At 38.2% G+C, this 27,440-nt stretch overlaps 1 protein-coding gene across 2 annotated transcripts in view; it reads left to right on the top strand.

Annotated features, from left to right (window-relative positions):
- The window catches only part of SPATA5L1 (spermatogenesis associated 5 like 1), a 259,837-nt gene that overhangs the window by 78,038 nt on the left and 154,359 nt on the right, over nucleotides 1–27,440 (top strand). Inside the window, exon 4 of one of the 2 annotated variants that reach the window (XM_044077626.1) lies at nucleotides 25,476–25,631. The exons of the other annotated variant lie outside the window; for it this stretch is intronic. Within the exon in view, the coding sequence (XP_043933561.1) occupies nucleotides 25,476–25,631 (156 nt within the window). The remainder of the gene's footprint in view (nucleotides 1–25,475; nucleotides 25,632–27,440) is intronic. 2 annotated transcript variants of the gene reach the window in all.

Below are 27,440 nucleotides of genomic sequence, written 5' to 3'. Positions count from 1 at the left end.
ATTTCCTCTTTAGCATGTTCTGCATAAAGAATTATTTTGACCCACCAGGAAAGAATATTCTGAACATAGCTGGATACAGCAGCTTGAATCTCATGCCTGCTTCTTGACATTCCCTGTTTAGTGGAATAAATTTACTCTTCTACTCACTGTACACCAGGCAGAATTCACTTTCCACAAATACTCTACTGTCTCCCGCTTTTGGTATATTGTCCTGCTGCCACAGTTTTGTCAGAATCAACTCTTTCTGCTGGTAGGATTGCATTTTTACAATAAAGGTCTAGGTTGCTTTCTCATGGCCAAGTTTGAAGCATACACAAGATGCGTCTTTCAATTAACAGCTCCTGCTGTGGAATACCAATTCATTTGCTTATTTGTGCTTTCATAAACTTAATACAGTCTGTTCCTTCCAGCTTATCTGGTACAGCAGAAAATCTCAGGTTTTCCCTACACACTCTGTCCTCTTAATTCTATTATTTTTGAAACATCTCTTCTTGTGCAGTCTCATAGTCACCAAGTTTTTCTTCATTTTTGACCTCTGATTTTTGCAGTTTTATCAAATCTGAATATCTGTTTAAAGGTTCTTCCATTTTTGTCTAGCCTTTTGTTATTTGAGCTGTTCTATGCCACTGTTTCATTTATTTTAACCAGCTCTAAGTACATTTGATTTATTTTTTCATCTGCTGTACTGGAAGTCATGTTTTGCAGCAAAGCTGAAGCTTGTACTGCTTTTTGCTGAAGAGCTGCAGAATTCTTCCAAGTCAGTGTTTTCTCCTCATCCTTTGTGATTGATTTTCTTTCAGGTTCTCTAAATTACTTTTTTTTCTGGCTTCCAGGCAGTGCACTTACTAGCCAGTTACTGAAATCTACCCAAAAAGTCAAGTTCACTGGCTCTCTTTTCTTAATTTCTGTTTTCACATTGGGAGAGCTGAAATTTAGCTGTTACTGATGTGTAGCCATCTTGAAAGTCCCGCCGTCTTCGATTCCTAGGGCAGAAAATTTGCCTGTAGGCTCCAGAATAAAAGTAATTCAAGTGGACCAGAGAGGTCATGTTTCAAGCTATTTATTAAACATCCGAGAATGTTATCAGTGCCCATCTGTGCAGTGCTTTTAAGTTCCTATCGCCTGATTGAAAATTGTAAATGGCGAACGCGTATTGAGCAAACCCAATTGGTCGAAACGTTGCACGTAACACGGAAATTGCTGTAGCAAACATTTTCCCTTTACTTCAATGCAGTGCAATCTCGGAGTAGGAATATTTAAGTAGCGGGGGTGTGGGGGGCTTCCCCCCCTGCCTACAACGTTTAGGTAAGTATAGTTTTTTATTTTTATTTTTTTATTATATTTTCGAAATTTCAAACCGCTCATATGGTGTCGACCATATGGTGTTCGATGTTTGAAACTTTCGAAAATATAATATAGACCCAGTGCTTTTGGCCTTGGAAAGTACATTTGATGAACTGTTCCGTAGGAATGGATGGGGGATTGTGATATGTGATATTTCCTGATTGGAGGGAGAAATTTGAGCTGAAACTGTCAGCCAAGAATTTGGCAGTGGCATCCAATTCTGTGTGGGTGATGTCATTTACAATAAGTTCTGCACATTATAGTGTATTTTCCTGAGGTTACAGATATTGCTGCAGAAAGCTTTGTGTTGCCCTTTGCCTGAGAAACTATTTTTTTCTTCAAATTTAACCTTTGAAGTATTAATTAACCCTCTTAGCTGCCTGTTTTGATTGGTCAGGGGTCTTTTAAGTATGTATGGCTTTGTTCCTGCGATGCTTGAACAAGATTTGTTTTCTATTTTTGTATAACCGATCGATATTGTGATTCCACCAGGGTGGCTTGTGTTTTGAGTTTGTCTTATTTTTAATACAAGTGGGTACAGCTTCCTCTAGGCAGCTGTCAGTATGGCTGTACAGAGAGTTTTATAAATAGCTCCGCATATGCTGTGGTGTTTTCCTGGTTTGGGGTTGCTTGGAATTTAGCCAAGGTGTTGGTTAGTAGAGAGAAATTAGCCTTGGAATAGTTCCTAACAGTTTTTGTTTTTTCTGGGTACTGGATTTAACTTTTAATTCAAATAGTAGTACCGGATGGTTGGATCTGATAAGTGAAGACACTACATTGGGTGCGGACATAACTGTCCAGACTTTTGCCGCATATTATTGGTCTTTTTTGCATAAAATTTGTAATTTTCTGGCAAATCAGCGAGCACTGAAGTCACTAAATAATGACATACAGTTGAGTATGAGAATTTGTATCCATCAGAAAATGCATGCTAACAAAACTTTGTATTGTAGCAACTTTCAAAATTTATAAAAGCAACAAAATTTAAAATATGTCCCTGTTTTTAGGCCTCTATCCTCCATTATTTTAGTCACTGTCCATATTTCTAGGGCTAAGAGGTTGAGAGGTATGGTTGAGGAACATCAGCACCCCCATGTCCATGAGTACAAGGTCAAAGATGTTTGTACTATGTAGGTGAATGGACCAACTATTCCAGGATGTTAGTATTATTACCAACATTTAGGAATCATTGGGCTTGTACATTAGAAGGTGGTGGAGATTTCCAAATGTATAGAGGGGTAGTTGAGATCCCCCATAAATATCCTACTGGGTTGAATGGTGAGGGACTCTAGTTCATTGAGATGGGTAGTATGGGTTTCCTGGGAGATGGAGGGGGACCTATAGGCTGCAAGGATAATAGTATATGACCCTGTTTATGGTGAGTTGCACATGTATGAGTTCCAGTGAGTAATACACTTTTTAAGTAGTCTGGATGTGAGGTTCATTTTAATGTAGCCTGAGGCTCCTCCACCTTTAGTTCTCTCCTGTGCAGTAGCTCATTTAAAGGTGTGAAAGGCATTATAATCTTGCATTGTTGAGGTACTGTCTCTGACTTTAAATGATATCTCCATTGCTGCACAGATGTCTACAATCTGCAGGAGGAGGAAGGCTTGCAGAGAGTGGAGTTTCTTGTTAAGACTTTTCATTGAACAGTACCACCTTCAGATATTCCTTCATAGGTTTAGTTGATTTGGGAGGTTTATAAGTTTGGCATTGCATAAAAAAGGCACTATGAGGGTGGAAAAGGTCTTTGCCAATATCCAAAAGCCTAGAGTAGATAAGTGCACACTTTCCCTGGCAAAGCAGTGTGGTCTGTCAACCATGTCCTCGCAGGGCATCAAATATTGTATCCCCTTGGAATGACACCAGAAGCTAAGCCAATTATTAAAATCAATCATTTAAAAATAGATGGCAGTGTAATCCTCTTCCCTTGCCAATAGCCCCTTACTACTGCAAATCTACCCTTATTATCTTTTTTCTCTTCTGTCACTGTTGGAGCTCTTCTAACAATGAGTATAATTACTCCCCTTTTCCTTTGTCCCCGATATTCTGCCGAATATCTATCCTGAAATCCTTTCTTAATCTAATTCACTTGCTCATTTGTTGCCAAATGTCTCTCTTGCAGTATTGCCATGTACATACTTCATTTCTAAATATAATTCAATACTCTTACCTTTTTGTCTATACCTGTAAGGCCATTTAATAATATGGATAGTGTAGCCATTAAGATAAGAAGTTATTGTTCCAGCCTATTATTCAGGACACCTTTTTTGAATGTATATTTCCAACTCTGTGTTACATGCACACACTAATGTTTGGCAGCTTGATCTTCTATACAGTTGTTTGTTGTCATTTCTGTTTGAGCCTTTGTCACATTTTCAAGACTTTCTGTTTTAATGAAAACCCTCAAACAACAAAAAAAAAACTAATACATTTTTAGAACACCCCCATAACCTATCAACTTTGAAGAAGCACACACAACTGTGTACATCTTCAAAAAATGAAGTTTAACCCTCCTGATAAGAACAGTTATCCCAAATTGACAGCTGCACCCACAGGCATTACCTAACCTAAAATTAAGGTTATCCACGCTAAAGCGCATGTTACAGCCCATGCTGCCACTTGCAGTGATTGCTGTCAATTATTTTCTTATCTCTGTTCCACTCCCTGATGTGTAAACCAGCTTGTATGTTTCAGAAAACATTAAATGTCAGCATTATGAAAAAATGCACTAGCTATCCTTAAACACAACAAAATTATATAATGTTCTATTAAATGTTTTGAAGTATCATTAGAGAAGCCGCTGTCTAATTTTCACTTCCAGTAATTTCAAACTTTATTTTTTATTAAACTGCTTGTCTTTGTACCTTTAAATTTTACATTTCCCTCATCAAACAATGCTCAGAACTCTCAAGATTAATTGCTTGCTCCCACAGACATCTTGCCTCATGGAATGGAAACATAAGAACAGAATATACAACTGCCTGTAGCTGCAGACTTCTTAAATCCTACTGAACATTTGCTAAAGAAAAAAAGGCTAATGTTGTACAAAGCCAAACCAAGGAACACGCACGTGGGACAGAGAGCAAAGGTCCAAACCAATGATACGAAGAACCAAAAATGGACCAGCACAATGATGACGCAGGCAAAAATATTTCTTAAAGACTGAATATCATAAAACAAAGTAAATGTTAAGCAAACCAGTTTCGGCTGAAAAAACAGCCTTCTTCAGTGCTGAAACAAAGTTGAGTAATTAGTTAAACAGCTTGAAACATCCTGGTCTAACACTATGTGGATTGTATCTGATGCATCCATCTCATAAAAAATAAGGAATATTAATAAAAAAGATTGCATAAAAACATTGCATGAAAAACATAGCATGAAAAACATAGCATGAAAAAGCAGGTTAACAATTATGCCATCTCATTTAATCCAGGTTTGAACAAAGCCCCTAGCCTGGTTATCCACATAGTTTCCATATTATTAAGTTTGTTGTGCCAACCTGCTTTATAATTCCTATGCATTTGAATTTTATCAATGATAGTAAATTTAAAGACAGCCGTGGTATGTTGAATAGTATGTTTGTAAAGAGCATTGGACAGACGCTGGTTTCTAATGGCACTGAGGTGTTCACTGATCCTCAGTTTAAATGGTCTGGACATTTGACCAACATAAAATGATGAACAGGTGCATGTAGCTAAGTAAATGACCCAATCTGAACTGCAATTGCCAAAAATGTTAATTTGATATACTTTAGATGTATTCTTGCTTGAAAATTCTTTGGTTTTAAGAATATGTTGACAGGCACTGCAGTGCCCACAAGGGAAGCAGCCAAGCAATAGGTCACCAAATAAAGTCGTTTGGACAGGTATTGCTGGTGTGTACCTTTTGTAATGTGTCAACCTTGAATGTATAGTCCTACCCCTCCTGTATGAAAAAGAACATTTGTCTGGTAAAATCTCATTCAAAAGTTCATGGGATTTAAGTATATCCCAATGTCTGTCAATGATTTGTCTGAATCTAAATGTATTGTTCCCAAAAGTAGTAACAAATCTGATTGGCTGCCTAGGAATGGAATTTTCATTATGTTCCTTATTATGATATTGTAATAAGGTGGGTCGTGTCACATGTTTAATTTGTTGAATGGTATGAGAGATCTGATGTTTGGGATATCCACGATCAATGAACCTATCTGACAAATCTTGTGCACAGGCTTCGTATTGTTCATGTGATGAGCATATGCGTTTCATACGCAAAAATTGGGATTTCGGGATATTTTGGATGATGTGGCGGGGGTGAGAGCTGGATGCATGCAGTAATGTGTTATACTGAGGAAACTTCCTATGTACATGTGTAGCTAAAGTATGATCCATCTGTCTGGAAACAGCAACATCCAAGAAAACAATCTCTTCATATTCAATATTTAAGGTAAATTGTATATCCCAAGGGTTGTTGTTAAGATATTTAACAAAATCAGACACATGGTCCTTATCCTCACGCCACACCATCCAACAGTCATCTAAATACCTCCTCCAGATGTCAAGATTGTTTATATATAAATTGTGATCCACATCATAGATGAATGATTGCTCAAAAAATCCCATGAAAAGGTCAGCATATATAGGGGCAAAAGAAGCCCCCATTGCCGTCCCCTTAATCTGCCAGTAAGGTTGTCCATCAAAGTGAAAAATGTTTTTGCATAACACATACTCAGTCAGCTTTACCAGAAAATTGTTGAAACCAGTTGGATATAACTCAGATTTATTTAACCAATATGAAATAGCTGTTATTCTGGCTTCATGTGGTATACTTGTGTATAAAGATGACACATCTAAAGTACATAACCACCAATCGGCCTCGAGTTGTGAGTCCTGAATGATATTCAGGAACTCAGTAGTATCTTGTATTCTGGATCTAACATGAACCAAAAGGGGTTTCAAATAATATGTAAGGAAAGCAGAAAGTGGTTCCGTAAGAGAGCCTCTGCCCGTGACGATTGGTCTCCCTGGGGGGTTAATAGAGTCTTTATGGATTTTAGGAAGTAAATATAAATACTGGGGCATAGGTTCAGCCACTTTAAGTTGTCTGCAAGTCTGTCTACTAATGATCCCATCTTCCATCGCTAAATCCAGTAGAGAATCTATTTGTGCCTTAAAATTGGGTGTAGGATCCACAACCATCTTAATATAAAAACGAGTGTCGGCCAGCTGTCTATAGGCCTCATCTTTATATGTACTATGATCCATAACCACAACACCATCCCCTTTGTCAGCCGGAATGATAACTATTGAATGGTTAAGTTGGAGTTCAGTTAATGCATGTCTCTCAGCTTGAGTAAGGTTATGATGAACAGGTGAGTACCTATTGGAAAAATGCAAATCTTTAATGACACATTCCTTAAAGATAGAAACATGTTTATCCATAGGCGGTGCAAAATCTGATTTACCAAATTTAAACTCAGTAGATCTTTGAGTAGAGTCTTGATCTGAAAAAAATATCTTAAGATTAACCAATCTGCAGAATTCATTAATATTATTTAACAAATTGAATTCAGAAACAGGTGCGGAGGGCAAAAAATTCAGACCTTTATTCAGTACTTGAATATGTACAGGTGATAGTGCAAAAGATGAAATGTTATGTACATTATTCACTATTTCACCATCTGTTGTAAAAGTACCTGTAAACTGGATGTTCCCATGTCTGTTTCTATGCTTTCCCCTGGTGTGAAGGTACATCATAATCAGTAGCTGAGGAATTATCATCCTCTGAAGTCATACTGACTGAAGAATCAGTCCTTGTTAAAATTGACCTGGGCCTTTTTCTGCCTTGATTGCTTTTATTTTTGATAGCTCTATCCGTGAAACTGACATAATTTGATACAAGGGTAGCAACAGGATGACAGTGTTGCCAAGAAAAACGCTGCTCACACAATTAAAAACCAAACGATTTAATAATCCACAACACAAAATTCCAAAACAGAGATGGTTAAGCGCTTTCATCTGCTACAAACAGATTTCATCAGAACCATGAATACTCCAGAAGTAAAACCTTATAAAGGATCTTGGGCGCCAAAATGAATGAATTGAGTGATTTAATTAACCAATTACAAGTTGAATTAAATAATTGATTAACTATAGTTACATACAATGACAACAACTACATCATGCATTCTGCATTCACAATAATACTTTCTAAATAACATCGACTACTTGTTTTGTTGTACTTAATACTTTCTTGATGAAAACATATATATATAATAACAATATGATGAAGAAATGCCAGACACACTAGTCATTGGTGACTCCATAGTCAGACACACTGACGTCCCGCTCACCAGACTGAGTAAGGAGAAGGTCACACAGGTCTCTCAACAGCAGGTACAAATATGATTCAGTCATTGTCCACGCTGGTGTAAGACTACATGAAAGAGACATTGAGGAGCTCTCTGATTATGTAGCCCAGACAGGTATGACCCTGACCTTGAGCAGTATCCTACCTTCACCAAGAATGATGCCACAATACAGAGATAAGATGATCAGCTTTAACAATTGGCTTAAACACTGGTGTCATTCAAAGGGGATCCAGTGTCTGTCTGCCTGGGATGACATGCTGTTGCACCTGTCACGGATATTGGCAAAGGCTCTTGCCACCCCATAGTGCCTTTTTAGGCAAGGCTCAAATTCTGAACATACCACCCTAGAACACAAAAAAAAAAAAACTAAGGGTAATGCTGCTCAATGCCAGAAGTCTAAATCTTCTCAGTATGGAGAACATCGATGTCTGTGCTGTGACAGAAACCTGGTTCAAGGCTCCTGAGAGCACCGCCCCAAAATCTGGACAATACTATCCATATTCATCAAGGACACCCACACCTCAAGACTGGTGGCAACGCGATGCATCGGAGACCATCCAGGTGCAATTAACCATAGGCAAGACTGCTCTGCAAATTGTAGCATGTTACAGGCCACCCTCACAAACTCAGGAACCTCACATGGCCTTCCTGAAAACACTAGAGGGATAAATGTATCACCAAACACCATCATACTAGGTGACTTCAATTACCCTAATATAGACTGGGAACACTACTCAAGCCCAAACACCCTAGCCCAAAAGTTCCTGGAATTCATAAACTCAAATGCCATGGAACAACTAGTCACCATCCCCACAAGAGGAGATAACATACTTGATCTCATCATCACGAACATGGGAGCACAATGTTCAATCACTGGTGAGATCAGACCAAGGTCCTCATCCCACCCCACCTGAAATAAAAAGACCACAGTAAAGAACTTCTCAAAACTTCACACTTCTAAAGACTAGTGTGGTCAAACAGTACTCAAGCAGCTGAATCACTTACAAATGCCTTCTACCAGCACCTGCAGGACTGCATGGATAAGGCAATCCCAAGCAAAACAAAGACTCTTTGTACCAAAGGCAAGCATCCAGTCTGGTGGACCCCAGCCATAAACAAACTCTACAACAAAACAAGATAGAGCAAAATCCTTAAAAGGTAAGACACCCTTGATCACTATAAGTAAAATAAAATCATCCAAAGCAAATAGAGAAAAAATAGCTAAAGACTCAAAAGACAATCATAAGGCTCTTTAGCTATGTTAGAAACCTGGTGATGTGAAGATTACTGATCCTACAGACATTGCCAACATACTGGCTGACAGGTTCAGTGCAAACTTCTCCCCCCCCCAAAGGAGAGATATCTATACCAAGCCCCCCACACAGCCCCCCAAACATCTCCAGAACTGCTCTCTCCAAAGCAAAAACACAGCATCCATGGGACCTGATGGTGTCCCCTCCATGAACTCAATGAGGAATTAAACCCACAGCTAGGACAGCTGTTTAATCAAAGTCTTACCTCTGGATCATTACCCCAGGAGTGGCGACTGCAACTGTGGTACCACTTCACAAAGGCGGTGCCTCCACCGACCCTGGAAATTACCGCCCATTAGCTTGACAAGCCTTATCTGCAAAGCCATGGAGAGGATCATAATGGACCTCATAAATAAAGACATAGGAATTTGCAGACTTTGGATCCAACCCAGTTTGGCTTTGTCAAAGGCAGATCATGCCTTTTAAACTTGGTTGACTTTTTCAAACAGTCACCAAAGCCATTGATGAGGGAAAGGCAGTCCATACAGCCTACCTCGATCTGGCTATATCATTGAAAAACTCATCAGCTTAAATGTCAACCCATACATCACAAGATGGGTTGCAAACTGGCTGAGTGACAGAACCCACAGGGTCAGAGCTGCTGGCGCCATGTCAGACTCAAAGCCTGTCACAAGTGGTGTCCTCTTGTTTGGCATCTACTTTTCCAAGTACAAGCAAACACAGGAGGGACAAAGTTTGCAGATGACTGCAAACTGGCCATAGTAGAAAACACATCTGACACAGATATCCTTCAGAAGGGTCTCACAGAAACGGATAACTGAAAGTTAAATGCCAAAATAGCTACCAAATAGGTGGCAATCCACTGAGCACAGAAGAAGTTATCAGGGACCTGGGGACCCAGGTTGATAGTAGTCTGTCATTCGACACCCATGTAGCTAAATGCTGTGGAACAAAACTTGTTCAAGAGAAATCTTGACCAATGGGATTACCTCAGTGTCACTGCTCGACAGAGGCACAGAAAAATAATGGGCTAGGCTTGTAAATGCCCTCGGGCAGATAGCCTAGTATGAACAAAGATATACCTGATATACTGATTTGTATACAAAACTTCACAAAACATTAAAAGGATGTTAGAAACGAGAAAGAAACTTCCTAGTGAGGCAGCAAGAACCAAATACACTAGAAAATGTGGGTCTTGTAAGCAATGTAAGTTTAATGAAACTAAGGTAGTAAAGCTGAAGAACACCACAGCCAACTGTTTACATAGTCAGGGAGAATAGTTTATATTGCCACTTGTGTAGTATGTGATGCCTATTATATTGGAAAAACGGAGAGGAAACTTAGGACTAGAATATATGAGCATATATACAGGATTAGGAAACAGGATCCAGCATCATAGACTTTGACTACACATCCACAATAGGCAATTGAAATGTCTTTTTAGCTTTACTAGAAAGCAAAGCAAATACTTTGTGGCTTACTCTGACAAGCCCTGTCTAAACGATCACATTAGCATCAAACCCTTCCTGACAATGGATAGTTGAACCCCTTTTGGGCGCATTTTACATATTATATATATATATCTTGTATATTAGTATCTCTTGTCAGTATTATCCATTTCATTTTTTATACTCAATTATATAATATAATTGTATATTTATTATATTTATTATATTTATTACATTCATTTTTTATTATATAAATTATTATTGCATTGCATATATACACTATATATTGTTTTCCAACTTTTGAAGTACACAATATAGCACTATTTACATGCCAGTGCATTTTAGATATATATGGGTCTACATTTGTATTATACTCTGTTTTTAATTATTCTAGATTACACCTAGTATATCTGACCAGTATATGTATACATTAGGAGATAATTTCATCAGGTATATCTTTGCCGTTTTGTTTTTTAGGCTTTTATATCTTCATCATATTGTTATTATATATATATGTTTTCATCAAGAAAGTATTAAGTACAACGAAACAAGTAGTCGATGTTATTTAGAAAGTATTATTGTGAATGCAGAATGCATGATGTAGTTGTTGTCATTGTATGTAACTATAGTTACTCAATTATTTAATTCAAATTCATTTATTTTGGCGCCTAAGATCCTTTATAAGGTTTTACTTAACCATCTCTGTTTTGGAATTTTGTGTTTCGTATCGTTGTGGATTATTAAATCGTTTGGTTTTTAATTGTGTGAGCAGCGTTTTTCTTGGCAACACTGTCATCCTGTTGCTACCCTTGGTTTACCAGCATTTTTCTACATAATTTGATACAACAAAGGGTTTCCCTTTCTCATAATCGGACAAATCTCGATTAAATTTCTGTATTTTTCTCTTAATCAGTTGTTGTTCTAAATTAGCCAAATCTTTGGCCAAAGCTGAAGTATGTTCTTGGAAATAAGTTTCAGTTTGAAATGCCGGAGCCTCCATACAAACTTTGTTAATTTCAACAATTTGTGATTCAATAGTTCTTTCATAGTACCCAATCAAGGTATTTACAAACAACATGGCTGCTTGGTGTTGTGCCAAGGCCCAATCTTGTGATAACTGAGCACCAACATTAGAGACAAGAGGTTGTAAATGGATCCTAAGACCTCTAGGAGTAATATCTTTTAATTTATAGGCCTTGAATAACTTCAACTGCCAGATGTTAGACCTAAGATGTTTCATATTTTTGGCCAGATTATGAAAGATGAATCCACATTTTTGTTTGGAGTCATACACAGTGTTGTACTATTGGTTGACCCCCTATTATGGAAGCCAAACGCTTCCAAATTGTCCTTGTCAGCTGATAGACCTTTCAAGATACCATTAAGGTCCATATTAGAACCGATGTATACAATGCAACAACCAAGCTCTTAAACCTACCAGCAAGACTATAGAAGTCTAAAAAGCAGTGGATATGTCACTCACTCTTAGCTATATAGTTATGTATTGCATGCGATCCAATATTTGTAGAACAATACACACCCACAGGGCAAGCCACCAACCACATCCAACACTATCTACATACAGTGAATAATATGACCAATAGTGTATATGTATAAGATATGAATATGTTAGACAATTCCTCTCATAAACTACCACTTTTCTGCAATATAAAGGTTAATTTTCAAAAACTGAATCTTATCAAAACCTGATGATATAATCATGAGATTATGACATAGTTCTTGTAGCCGACTATTTGTCTCTGCTACCATTTTGTGAAACAATTCTCTAAAATTCCAACTGGACATTCGTCCCTAATATTATGTAAAATCTGTTTGATATATTAGAAATCATAAATTAGTATGGACCTTCGTCCCAAATAAATGAGATTATCAATTAGGATAGATGTCCTAAGAAGTAGTATATATATATATATAGTATAAACTTCCTGCAAAAAAATATATAGTGTATAGGGTAAAGGTTGCTGGCCCCTATAAGTGCACATATGCTCCACAAACCGATTGGTGGTTATGTACTTTAGATTTGTCATCTTTATACACAAGTATACCACATGAAGCCGGAATAACAGCTATTTCATATTGGTTAAATAAATCTGGGTTATATCCAACTGGTTTCAACAATTTTCTGGTAAAGCTGACTATGTGTTATGCAAAAACATTTTTCACTTTGATGGACAACCTTACTGGCAGATTAAGGGGACGGCAATGGGGGCGTCTTTTGCCCCTATATATGCTGACCTTTTCATGGGATTTTTTGAGCAATCATTCATCTATGATGTGGATCACCATTTATATATAAACAATCTTGACATCTGGAGGAGGTATTTAGATGACTGTTGGATGGTGTGGTGTGGGGATAAGGACCATGTGTCTGATTTTGTTAAATATCTTAACAACAACCCTTGGGATATACAATTTACCTTAAATATTGAATATGAAGAGATTGTTTTCTTGGATGTTGTTGTTTCCAGACAGATGGATCATACTTTAGCTACACATGTACATAGGAAGTTTCTCAGTATAACACATTACTACATGCATCCAGCTCTCACCCCCTCCACATCATCCAAAATATCCCGAAATCCCAATTTTTGCGTATGAAACGCATATGCTCATCACATGAACAATACGAAGCCTGTGCACAAGATTTGTCAGATAGGTTCATTGATCATGGATATCCCAAACATCAGATCTCTCATACCATTCAACAAATTAAACATGTGACACGACCCACCTTATTACAATATCATAATAAGGAACATAATGAAAATTCCATTCCTAGGCAGCCAATCAGATTTGTTAATACTTTTGGGAACAATACATTTAGATTCAGACAAATCATTGACAGACATTGGGATACACTTAAATCCCATGAACTTTTGAATGAGATTTTACCAGACAAATGTTCTTTTTCATACAGGAGGGGTAGGACTATACATTCAAGGTTGACACATTACAAAAGGTACACACCAGCAATACCTGTCCAAACGACTTTATTTGGTGACCCATTGCTTGGCTGCTTCTCTTGTGGGCACTGCAGTGCCTGTCAACATATTCTTAAAACCAAAGAATTTTCAAGTAAGAATACATCTAAAGTATATCAAATTAACATTTTTGGCAACTGCAGTTCAGATTGGGTCATTTACTTAGCTACATGCACCTGTTCATCATTTTATGTTGGTCAAACGTCCAGACCATTTAAACTGAGGATCAGTGAACACCTCAGTGCCATTAGAAACCAGCGTCTGTCCAATGCTCTTTACAAACATACTATTCAACATACCACGGCTGTCTTTAAATTTACTATCATTGATAAAATTCAAATGCATAGGAATTATAAAGCAGGTTGGCACAACAAACTTAATAATATGGAAACTATGTGGATAACCAGGCTAGGGGCTTTGTTCAAACCTGGATTAAATGAGATGGCATAATTGTTAACCTGCTTTTTCATGCTATGTTTTTCATGCAATGTTTTTATGCAATCTTTTTTATTAATATTCCTTATTTTTTATGAGATGGATGCATCAGATACAATCCACATAGTGTTTTTTTTGACAATATCTCTTTAAATGAGTGTGTATATAAAAGACCAGGATGTTTCAAGCTGTTTAACTAATTACTCAACTTTGTTTCAGCACTGAAGAAGGCTGTTTTTTCAGCCAAAACTGGTTTGCTTAACATTTATTTTGTTTTATGATATTCAGTCTTTAATAAATATTTTTGCCTGCATCATCGTTGTGCTGGTCCGTTTTTGGTTCTTCGTAATGTTGTACAAAGGCATTCATCCAGACAGTCACCTATGCAAAAATAAGAGAAAAACTTCTCAACTCTACATGTAATATATCAATGAACTTTTACACCCATCCCCACCTAACAGCCCAAGATTACAGCATATTAACTTAAAATTGCTTTTGTCCAGCCTTTCTTCTCTGTTTATATTGTAATTCTTATATTTATTAAAACTAAAAAAGTACTTGTTTACTTTAATATCATTTTCACATAAAACAGTCAATGAAAAGAATCACCCCCTTATTTAAAATACCCCTGACTATATACTATACATATCTGCTTTACTATACAACATGCAGTTTATATCATAAAATGTTTATACAAACACTTTTAAGAAAAAATACTTATTTATTTTTCCCTTTAGTGTCCTTCTAAACATTAACAACATAAAATGGGGTGTATGCTTTATAGTCTACCCACAAGTTTAACAAAGTCAACAAAAGTCCAGTCTTTCTCAGCCACTTTTTCTTACAAAGCTATATTTCACAAATGGGATTTATGCTTTATAACATCACATTTATTTACTAATTTCAGTGTTGCTGGTTGTCTTCCTGTTTATCTCCATCTCCCAGTGCCAGACTCTAGTTCCAGTCCAAGGTACTCTTGATTCTTCTAGCCAGTTCCTGTGCGTTTTTCTGTCTCTCAAGGATTTTTCTTTGGAACAGTGGGAAAGGTTTCACAAGCCTGTCTATGAGCTTTATTGTCAGAAGAATGAGAAACAAGAGACCATTCTGATTGATTGCTCATTTTTTGCTGGATAAACATTTGTATTTCCTCATTAGTCTGTTCTGCATCAAAAAATGTCTTTAATTTTCTATAAAAAAATATTCTGATCACAGCCAGATACAGCAGCTTGAAACTCACACTTGCCTGTCGACATTCCCTGATTTTTGTGATAAACGTGCTTTTCTTCTGCTGGGTGTACAGTAAATGATCATTTTCCACAAACACACTACTGCCTTCAGCTTTTAATACTTTGCCTTTCTGCCATAGTTTTCATCAAAATAAACTCCATTTGTTGCATCATTACTAATACAGGTCTTGGCTGCTTTCACATGGCTAGGTTTCAAGCATATACTTGATGTGCCTTTTCAATTAACAAATCCAGCTGTGAAATACCAGTCCAGTTACTTATGTGTGCTTTCAAAAATTATTAGAGTCTGTTCCTTCTTGTTTTTGTGGTACATAAAAAAAATCTCTGCTTTCCTCTGCGTGTTTTGTCCTCCAACTCTACCATTTTTGGAAACAGCTCTTCTTGAAAAGTTTCATACGTGGCAAGCCTTTTCTTTATGTCAGTCTTCGATATTTCCAGTTTTATTAATTCATCTGAATATATAGTTAAAGCTTGTTATATTTTTTCAAACCATTTGTTATTTGAGTAGATATACTCCAATGTTTCATTTATTTTAATCGACTCTTGAGTATATCTGATTTATTTTTCCCTTTAAATTACTGGAAGTCATCTCTTGCACCAGCTTGAACTGCTTTTTGCTGAACAGCTGCGGGATTCTTCGCAGTCATTGTTTTTGCTTCATGTTTTCTAGCTGATTTTCTTTCAGGCTGTCTAGGTTGTTTCTTTGTTGACATCCAGGCAGAGTACTGCTAGCCAGTAACTGAATTTTACTCAAGCTGGTAGGCTTAGTAGCTCTTATTTCTCATTTTCTTTTTTCGTACTGGGAGAGCTGAAGTTAAGCTGTTGATCAGGGTGCAGGCATCTTAGACGTCTCTTGTAGGATTTTTCATTGTCCCATCCTGGTGTTCATGTCTGATTACACAGCCTTTGGGAGGGAATCCTTTCATTCATAGATTCCTGTTAAGATGATTCCGTGTTTTTCTGCTTCTTTTTCTGCAAACACCAGGCAGATGGTTGGAGTTTTTGCAGCCAATTTCCTTTGGGATACATTTCAGAGTTTTATGGAAAAAACTTGTATATTTCCCTTTGGGAGTCATTTGTGACTCACTTGGTACTCACTCGTGGCTCAGCTGACACCTGCCTTCTTGACTCTAGGGGACATTTCATGGTGCTGATCATCTCAGTGGCACTGGCAATTGCTGACTTCTCAACCCCTTCCCCTGGAAAGTATGGGCTTTAAAGTTTGAGTAGACTGCTTTGATCAAAAGGGCCTCAGGTTCCCTTTTCAACTATGGGAGTCAAAGGCAAAGACTTCTTGGCTTTTCTTCCATCTGATAAGAATGTTATTCTTCATTGATTTTAGATTCAGTTCCGTGTAGTATACTCTTCCTTAGTTGGGTTATTTGTCTGGTTGGTGGTTGACAGTTATTCCTCCTCACACTCCTTTTCCCTCTGTTTGGAACCTAGGAAAAGATGCAGCATATGTGGATTATAGTCACTGGGGTCAGAGATGAGACAGTAGAGACCCCTGTGCAACTACTATGTTGACTTGTAGGTTTTTTGAGGGACTCTCACTTGTGTCCTCCTTGTTCATTGGCTCACCACTCCAAGTTTATCCTGATCACTGGAAGGAAGTCATTAAGAGCTGTTTGATGTGGCATGGCTGCCAAAAAAGTAATTACCAGAAAATGGAAATCAAAGTCTAAACCAACTTTACTAGAAGTAGTGAATATAGTAACCGATAAAACTGGAATTGGGATCCTTAGAAAATGGTAGGAGCAAACTACATAGAAACAATAGGAACTATGGGAACAATACATGCAGAGGAGGAACGAGGTTTAAAAGAAGGCAGGAGTTGAATGAGCTATGTAGTGTTTGACTGACAACGACTGGATAGATTATAAATGATGTATAATGTTTTGCAACTGCAATTCTGTCAGTATGGTTTGTGATGTATAATGTTGGCAACTAAAATTATTTCATTATGGTTTGTTTTCATGTATATAAATGTATGATTGCTTATGTCATACGTGATAATTTAATAAAGATGTACAGGCTAACACAAAAGGTCTTTGGCTAACGAAGTTCGCAAATGACTGCAAACTAGGAGCCATAATCGAAACTCCTAACGATGTGGATATCCGACAAAGGGGCCTCAATGAGACAGATGCCTGGTGTCAAAGCCATGGCCTCAAGCTCAGTGCCAAAAAGTGCATTGTCATCCGTTTTGGTAAAAACTCTGTACCCATGAGCTGCCACATAGGCGGTAGTCTACTTAACACCGAAAGTGTGATGAGACCTTGGGACACAGGTGGACAGTAGTCTCTCCTTTGATAATCAGATCGCCACAGTAGTCAGGAAATCCTTCTACGTGGCACACCATCACAAAAGGTTTCTCATCCAGGAAAAAAAGAGGTCATTGTTCCCCTCTGCTCGTCACTCATTAGACCCGTTATAAAGTACAGCGCCCCTTTTGGTATGTACCTCACAAGACATCTACAACTACTGGAAAAGCCACAGAAATACCTCACAAAGAGGATTACCGGCCTCAAACGGATGCCCTATGCAGACAGTCTCAAAAAACTCCAGCTTTACTCCATCGCATATCACCTACTCAGAGGTGATCTCTGCCTAACATACAAAGCTATGTCAAACCCAGAGCTCCACTTAAAGAAATCCCAATCCCTCCAAGCTACACGCTCTAGGGACATAAACCTTGTCACCACAATAAACAGAACATGCTGGAGGGATAGATTCCTTTCCCACAGACTTCCCATACTCTGCAACAAACTACCTGTCTATATTAAACAAAGCTCCTCATTAGCACTCTTCAAGAAAAATCTTGATTGGATGGGAGATAGTAAATTCACCCCGGGGATCAGTTCTGTGGCTCTGCTCGACAGGGGCACAAGAAAATATCGACAGGGGCACAGGAAAATAATTTTTCTTGGGTGGAAAAAGCCAGGGTACTGTTTGGCTAGGCTTGTAGAGGCTGTAGGGCCAGTAGCCTAGTACCTATCCAAGAACCAAGCTAGCATAAGAATGGAGAAAGGAGATTTTGCTGATAGGGATGACTGCAAGTAGGGGTACAGAGAATATGCAAAGGAGGGGTGGAATTTACTGGAAAAAACTGGCAAAAGAACTGAAGTATTGGGAGCAAATAACTAGAGTGGGAAAGGTGATGGAGTGGGATGACGCCAAGAAGACATTTGGACTGCGGGGCTTGAGGCTGCCTTCTCTATCAGGAATTGATATCAGAGTATAGGCAAAGAGAAAGGAAGAGGGGAATCCTAAGTGAAAGACCCGCACTGGTTGAGTTTTTAGTTTAATCTAGAATAAAAACTGCTGCTAAAAAAGCATAATTAATAGGCCATGCAAGATATTGCACGATAACTATAAAAATTAATCAACGGAGGTTAGAAAATATTGGGAAGAGAGACTGAAGCAACAGTTTACAAGGGAATAATGTCAGAACATATGTACGGCTTCCAAGTATGCAACAAAGTCCAAAAGGTTTAGGAATTTTTGCTTGTAAGTGTTTGAATGGGTATTTTAGACCCCAATCAGATTTCAGACAATTTTTCCTCAGCTAGATGTCAAATGTGGAAGGTGTGATGGGAAAAAAAGAGGTAACTGGGAGCATATACTTTGGGAGTGTAATGAGTTGGCAAAGTTTAAAAATTCCCTGAAGAGTGCTCAGAAATAATGAGTGAGCAAATGGGTGTAACTAAGGAAATGATTCTTTTGAGATGGGATGTAGTAAGGCCTTGTTAAGTTTAATTCTGGTCGCTGCCAAAAAATCAGTTACTAGAAATGGCATCAAAGTCTAAACCACCTGTATTTGAAGTACTGAATATTGTAACAAAGTTAAAAGAACTAGAAGTAGGATTTTAGAAAAGAGAAGGAGCCAATTACATACAAATAAATTGAAATTGTGGAAACACTGCATGCAAAATAATGTCTAGGAGAACAATGAGAGGTTTAAGGGAAGGCAGGAATTGAACAATTTATGTAACGTTCGAATTATGATAGTATAGCTGGAAACATGTTAATATGGTTTATTTTCTTTTATGTTATGAATGTTTGGCTAAGTGATAATGTAATAAAAGTGTTAAAAAACTTGGATAAAGGAAACCTTTCAGGAGCACTCTTCATTAAACTTGACAAAACATTTGATCTTATTGATCACCTTTTCTGTTTCACTCCCTCAAAGAAACCAGTTGGCTCCAGCACTGTTACTTGCTCCCAAGACTTAACATATAGGTATTTCAGAATCAAAATCATGTACTCTCTCTCGCCTCCAGCAACCCTTATCAAGGAAGTGCACCAGAACTCCATACTTGCCCCCCCTGTTACTTGCAGTCTGTATCGATAAACTACCCTCTGACCTTCCTATCACTCTTTGTGCTGATTAAGTGGTTATCGTTTGATCTGATCATTCACATTCAGATGCTCAAAGCTAACATCAGTTTGACCAGCACTCCCTTAATTCCTGGATAAACACCCTAATCCCCTTCAAAAGAAAAAGTTTGATATTGGAACCTCACAAAAGCAGGAAAAAATACTAAAAATCTCAACATCACAGATCTCAATGATACCCTAATAGAAACAACCATGTCCTTTAAATACCTTAGTCTATTTATTTTGGACCAGTCACTTAACTTTTATAATCATACTTAAAATACCACGAAAGATAAACTTTTATTCTGGTCCTGAAAAATATCTCCTTTACTCTCCTTGCCAGCTAGAGCTGCAACGGGCTAGAGAATCTGTCTAGCTCAGCAGAAATTTGGGTTCCTCCTCAGTCATAACCACTAAAAAAAAGAAATAAATAAAACTCATCCTCACTGCAGTCCATCCATCCATCCACAGTCCCATTTTTGAACCATTGAAAACAAAATCTGCTGATTCATTTGCAACTCCCTCCCCGGAACACCACCGCACCACAGTGTCGAAAGCCAGATGCCCCCAGTTCCTACATAGTTGAACTACTCCTAGAGTCTGTTCTTTTCTAGGTACTTTAACCAATTGCTTTCCTGCCAAACTCCATAATAAAATCACCCCTGACAATGTTTGCAGCTTCTCCCAATCAGCTGTTTCACTGCAACCCCTCAAACCAAACAGCACTGTATGGACCACACCTTCTCTATTATTGCACCCAGACTCTGGCATCACCTAAAAGAAATCTCCTCTGTCCTCATTTTCAGAGCAGATCTCAAAAGATACCCCTATCAAAAATCCATCTGCAAGTGTTTTTCCCCGGCACATCACCTAACCCCTCTCACATCTACTTCACTTCTATACCCCTCCCCTGTTGTCACCTGTTGCTTACCTTCTGTGTTTATTATTAAAATAAATAAAGATTTGTTTTTTTTCTTCTCTGTTAATGCATTGTTTCACTTGCATGCAAGACTTTGAACCATCTGTGATTACTCCATGGTTGTGAATTAGTTGTGTGTTTATTTTTGTAAATTTCTTCACTCAGGAGGTACCCACAAATGGTCTACTGGGATCAGTGTACCATCCAGTAAATAAACAAACAAAAAATAAAGATTATGAATAAGAATTATGGGGGAGGATAGACCTAATTGGAAGGTCATGGAACAGCAGTCCAGTGAGGTTAAATTGGGATGAGATGACTAGAATATGGTCATAAATATTAGAAGTATGAATTTGATTAAGGATTTTGCCAGAATAAGAAGCTTCTACCTTATTTGTTATATAAATACTTTGATATTAAAACAAAACAACTACTCTTATCAAAAGAATCTGATAGTGATGCTGTAATGTGTCCTCCCACCTCTATTCATCTATTTTTTACTTCCGTACAATTCCTCATTATCCTCAAACTCTTCCTTCCATTTCAAAGCATCCTTATTGTCAAGTGAATCAGCTAGTAACCTATTACCTCTTCTCATATCATTCCTTCTCCCACACAACTAACCATAATGTATTCCACTAAATGTTATCCCAACTCAACACTCTTTACCTAATGACTCCATTGTTATGACTATGTTACACAGACGCACCCTCACTTTTCATGTATGCTTAATACATTATTTTGTATTTTTTAATTATATGTGCTGATAATTGCTGTTTGGTTTTAGATATGTTTCTGTATGATTGGGATTAAAACTACCATTGTATTCTTGGATTTGTTCACTGGGTCCCTTTCGAAAATGGACACTGACAAGCAGGGACAGCTGGCTTAACAAAATGTAAATTCATAAAGTAAATGAAGAAAAATATAAATAGTACACTGCTAAACTTTAATTTTAAGTGTAAAGGCATGAGAAAGAATGCCTGTTGCATCAGAAACTCGTGCATGAAGGCAGTACAAAACATTGATAACTGCACCAGTTATAAGAAAAATATTTTGTCACAGTTATGACTCACAAGAAATGACTTGATGTTAACTAGACAGAAATCACTAGAACTATGCAATAGAGTCAAAAAGCTAATAAAACAGGACAAATTCCAATACTACCAGTCTGCCCTAGACTCCTCCGAACACAGCCCCAAACAGTTCTGGTCCTCCATAAACTCCATCCTCCACCCAGGTAAAGTCAGTACCCCTCCTCCTAACATCCCTCACTCCTCAGAAAATATTGCTACCTCATTCAACACACACTTCACACAAACCATATTATCACTAGCTAAACAACACAACCCCCTCCCCTCCAACCCACACCTTCAACTACTATTCTCCCCACTGCCTTCTCTTTTTCTCCTGTACCTACCTCCAACATAAAAAAACTCTTAACTAAACTTAAACCCACCACATTAGCAGCAGACAACCTGCCAAGTGAATACCTACAAATCGCAGCTGATGCTCTGGCCTACCCAGTATCCATCTTGATTAACCGATCTCTGTCAGAAAGTTATGTTCCCACACTGTGGAAAGTATCACATATAATTCCCCTCCACAAAGGCGGACCCTCCACAGAACTAACCAATTACTGCCCCATAGCTATTCTCTCTCCACTCTCCAAAATACTAGAGAGATGCATACACTCTCAGGTCTCAGACTACCTCCTTACTAACAACATCCTTTCCAATACTCAGCATGGTTTCCGACCAAACCATAGCACCACCACTGCCTTACTCTCTTTTACTAACACTATCCTTCAGCATAAAAACAATGGCTATCTCTCCTCTGCTACTTTCCTAGACCTATCTAAAGCATTTGACATGGTCCCACACAAACAACTTATCTCTGTCCTCAATAACCTATCCTTCTCACAATCAGTCACCAACTGGTTTCAGAGTTACCTGTCTGACCGCCAACAATCCCAGAATGACATATCTCTCCAACTACCTGTCTCCATAGGGGTTCCCCAAGGATCCATCCTTGGATCCCTACTCTTCTCTATTTTCACAAATAATCTAGCCTCTGCCACTGCACATGGCACACTCATACAATACGCAGATGACTCTACCATCATCTGCTCAGCCTAGTCCCTACCCAAACTGCAAAAAGTCACACAGGAAGCCTTTTCCTCTGTTGAAACTTGGTTATCCGATGCCCAATTAATACTCAACCCAAACAAAACTAAACTAATCATCTTCCAACCCACCAAACATACTCAAAACAACTCTCACTTTAACATCACAGCAAAAGACAACACCACTATATACCCAACTGAAAACACCAAATTGCTAGGAGTGGAAATAGACAATAAACTAAAATTTGACATTCACATATCCATGACCATAAAAAGTCCACAAAAATTAGGAGCGTTATACAGAAATAAGCATCTTCTCACCAAAGCAGCAAAGATTTCAATAGCAAATTCCCACCTTATCTCCACCCTACTTTATGCCTCTCCAATATATACCAACCTAAGGCAATGTGATCTAAACAAGCTAGAGACCTGCTACAACAAAATCGCCAAATTCGCCTCAGGGGCATCCTACCGTAGTCACCACTGTCTCTCACTTGCTGAACTGGGCTGGCTTGAACTCCCTCACCTCCTTCAATGGTATCAACTCTCACTCACCCACAAACTAATAAACCATCCACTAAATGTCCCATCCCTCCAGAATCTACTCCAACCCTATCGCACCACCAGACCACTAAGATCCAGCAACAAATATCACTTGCAGATCACTAAAGCCAATAACTCTGCTGGTGAAGCACTGTTCTCTTGCACCATAGCCAAATTATGGAACTCCCTCCCACCCACAATTACCTCCGTACCATCATGCACCCACTTCAAAACTTTACTAAAAGTGCACCTAAAAACATGCTGGCTATGCCCTTGCAACTCCCACTCTGATATCACCCACCCCATCCAACCACTACCTTTCTTTCCACTCCACTAACTACCTTGATTATAGCGAGCTCAGATGCTCATAAGCCTAGTACTTATTATACAGCAGGAACTTCTTACTTTAACATTAGTTAATGTCTGTTATGTACTTCACAGAAAAATATTCTAGTTGTCTACTGATGTACTATGTTCTTCATCTGTAAATATGTTGTAAGTAATTGCTATGTAAATTGTTAATCGCTATGTAATCCAATGTAACTACTGTCTGTTTATTTTAACTGTGGAGCTTTTCTCCCCGGGCCTCCGCTGAAAATGGACCTACGTCCAATTGGACACTCCCGGTCAACAAATATAAATAAATAAATAAATAAATAAAATTAGAAAAGATCATAAACTATTTCTGAATTGTGTAAGAGATGTGGAGTTTAACAAGAAATTAATATTAAGTAATTTTATATGTCTCGTTAATGTTTGTGTGTGAAAGGGGTAGGACACACACAGTTGTGACATGCTTGTTCCTTCAGAATTTTTGCCTAACTTCAAGTTTTACATAATTTTAGTCTGTTCTCTGTGCATGTAACAGCACTCTGTGTGTGTGTGTGTGTGTGTGTGTGTTTTTGTGTTACCAATGTTTTCATTACGCTACAAATCATCAGGTCACAGCTTCCTAAAAACAAACCAGCAAAACTCAAGACAGTGAACCTTGGAAATGGGCTTTACCATGGTTTCTGGGGGTGAGGGTGAGATTCAGCTAGGGTAACGCAGTATGTCTCAGTGATGTATGATTGACAAAACTAAACTTTGACAGAAGGTCACTCCACCTGAAAGTTGTATGTACAACATACAGGCCACTCCACCTGTATGTTGCGCATTTTACATTGTGCGTTTTCCTACAGCAAATTTCTTTTGTGTCTGGCAAGAGAGAAAAACCATGTGTATGTCTGTGCGTGCGTGCCCTTGCATATGGTAGACAAAGAAATATGTACAAAATTGGCATGTTGTGCCCAGAACTCTTAGAATTAGACTGCATACTTTGGGCTTTCACATCAACTGCAAATGCTGTGACTGCAAGTGATCCGTCTGTATAGACATGCCTAGATCCTTGACCATGACATGCTCTGAAGGGACATCATCAGAGTGCTGTGGAGAAGATGATGACCAGCCTAGGGGCTGCAAACTTGTCACATTGGGGGCCAGTTGCCTCAGACTGATTAAGTGCCTGGGATATCTGTTCATCAACTTCCAGGTCCCTGCTCACTTTTCCCCTCCATTTCTTCTTGAGAAGAAGGTCGAAGGAGACAGACAGTCTTGCCAGTGACATGGCTGATCATGCTAAGCCCTTAAAGCTGATATAAATCCTACCTGTGATACAGATGAAGTAGGTTTGATTAGTGTGTGTGTGTGTGTGTGTGTGTGTGTGTGTGTGTGTGTGTATATATATATATATATATATATATATATATATATATATATATATATATGTAAAATTGTACGCGCAGATTGGGGCATTAAAGTTGCCTGTGGTCCTTATGGGGAATGAATGAACAGTGCTTTCACCTTGAGATTGAATATGCGCAGCTGCAGCAACTGGCCAGATGGTTGTTAGACTGATGGGAGTTTTATATATTTATATTGGGTGTGGTGTGTGTGTGTGTATACACACACACACACACACACACACACACACACACACACACACACACACATATATATATATATATATATATATAAAATATTCACTTGCACTGATTCCTGTTTTATTTCAAGACTGCATAGGGAATTGATATTATTCACATTATTTAGACTTGATTTTTGACTGTGGTATTAGTTTTTGTGTGATAATTTGACTTAAGTATATTAAATTAGATTATGTTTAGTTTTGGATTACTGTATATTAAGTATGCACTGTCCCAAGCTTACTCATTTTACCATAATGTACCCTTCTTAGAATTGTCTTATCTGTATTATATTCTTAAATTGTACTGCTGGTTTGTACTCATGCTTTGTATTTTAAAATGCATGCAAATTATTTTACACAGCAAGAAGCAAAATATGTTAATATTTTACAAAACATGATTATCGTGAATGTTGTACTCACCCTTTTTATAAATTGTAATTTAGGGCTCCATTGATAAAATTCAAATGGCAGATTTTTGTGATGCTTCTAAGAAAATTCAGCCATCATGTCTCAGAGGAAGTATTGGACTGAAAGAAGTCAGCGCAGTTGCTTGGGAACATATTGGTGGGTTGGACGAGGTGAAACTTAAACTAAAGCAGGTACAGTTGCATTACTCCTACAAGATGTCATAATATACTGTTTGTATCATTGTAACTTTAATGGCAGCAGACACTGATAACTGTGATGTATGACAGGGCGTATGGTGAAGATGGATGAATATGGTATGATCATGTTTTTTGTGGAATAGAAATAGAAGACAGCAGTTAATAACTACTCAACTGACCTAATCTGATTGTATTCCTGAATTTTGAGTAAAATGTTTATCCCAGGGTAGGTATAAGTCTATGTATTATTAAGCACAGTGCTTTTAGGGGCAAATTGTGAGAGCTCTGATCTGGTTAGGTGATGACATCAGAGTCTTACTCATAAAAAAAATTTGTGAAACTTGAAGAAATCAAACCTAGATTACAGGATGAAGCTTTTTAGCAACTTCAGTTTATTTGCAAATCATTTAGGTAGGCTTGTCCCAAGCCTTTTCAGCCAGGACCTGGACAGGGCATATACAAAATTACATACAAAAACAACTGTGATGCATTGAGTTAAAAAGAACAAAATGACATAGCGTTAGAGATACAGTATATTACAGAAAACAGAATAAGACGGTAAACAGTGCAGGTTTATCATATAGTTTTAGTTCCTCGTCATAGAAGGATAAAGCCCAGGAAGTGGAGGAGTAGATATGAGGAGGAGGAAGAAGAACGATAAAGAGTCTGCTCACTTCTCTCAGGAAGAGGGGGAGGGGATGAAGCGCTGGGGAAGCTGACCATTACCTGTTGCCCAAAGGATACTAGGAAAGCAGGAAGTCAGCAGCTGCTGGGGAGAGTTTGTGGGTGGAGAGAATTCGGGCTTGCATCACTGTAGGAGCAGGACATTTCACTGTCTACATCCCAGTTGCACGCAGACATGCATCTGCACATATATACCAGCTTACAATTAGTGGTAAGTCTAAGAGACGTGCGCACCAGCTTGCCAGTACAACCAGTTGGCTGCTGTATGAAAACCCTGTCCTTGCCATTTCAACCTGCATCTTATCATGTAGATGCCAAGCCATAATAGCTGTAAGGTTCTTCATGCCTGGAGAGGCAGGACCGACCAACCGACCCAAAGAGGAGATGCATCTTTGTATGGGCCACGGGAATGTTGGGAAGGTATAGATCGGGGGGTGAGGGGGTACATATGTCAGCGGTGGCTGACCCCGATTATTTAGAAATAGATATCTAAGGGGCATTTGACCTGATTTAGGTTTGTAACGTGTAGCAAAACAAAAAAAAAAAGTATTATTAGAAATTGGTTTCACAAAACTTTTTCGTCTCTTTTAATAGTAAAAAAAAATACTCAGAACTGTGTAACAGTTATATTAAACAGTTATAATACATTGTGGAAATGCAGGTACATTATGTATGTAGAACTGTTAAGTACTTATGGTACTTAAACATTTTGGAGAAAAAGTCTGATAGTATCCGCATATTTGCGTTTTCTTATGGAAGGAGGTAAATTGTTTGAGCAAGGTGGTGCTGGCTTGGTAAAAGCCTTTTCTCCAGTGGCCTGTTTGAAGGCAGGTCTTTCTCTAGGGTAGATTCTACCTGATCATGTGTTCTTAAAGGACAGTAGTGCATACCTGTGATTAGTTTCTTTATTGAGAGAGAGTTTTGCCGGTTTAGAAGCTTAAGTGTTAGTTTATAGGTTAGCATGCTGGCCTTAATGTGAAGGGAAGCTAGCTGACCTTGCCTAGTGATACACAATGATGCTCCCTGTGCTCCAAGATGAAATGAATCTGCATATTTTGTTTTTCAGAGTTTCGGGTAATTAAGCATTGTTTGAAGAAGTCAGATGTGTTATTGGCAGGA

This window comes from Protopterus annectens, chromosome 7.part0, assembly GCF_019279795.1.
Source record: "Protopterus annectens isolate FY-2018-M chromosome 7.part0, PAN1.0, whole genome shotgun sequence".
In the NCBI taxonomy this organism is placed as follows: Eukaryota; Metazoa; Chordata; order Ceratodontiformes; family Protopteridae; genus Protopterus; species Protopterus annectens.
This window is presented reverse-complemented; position numbering and strand designations above follow the sequence as displayed.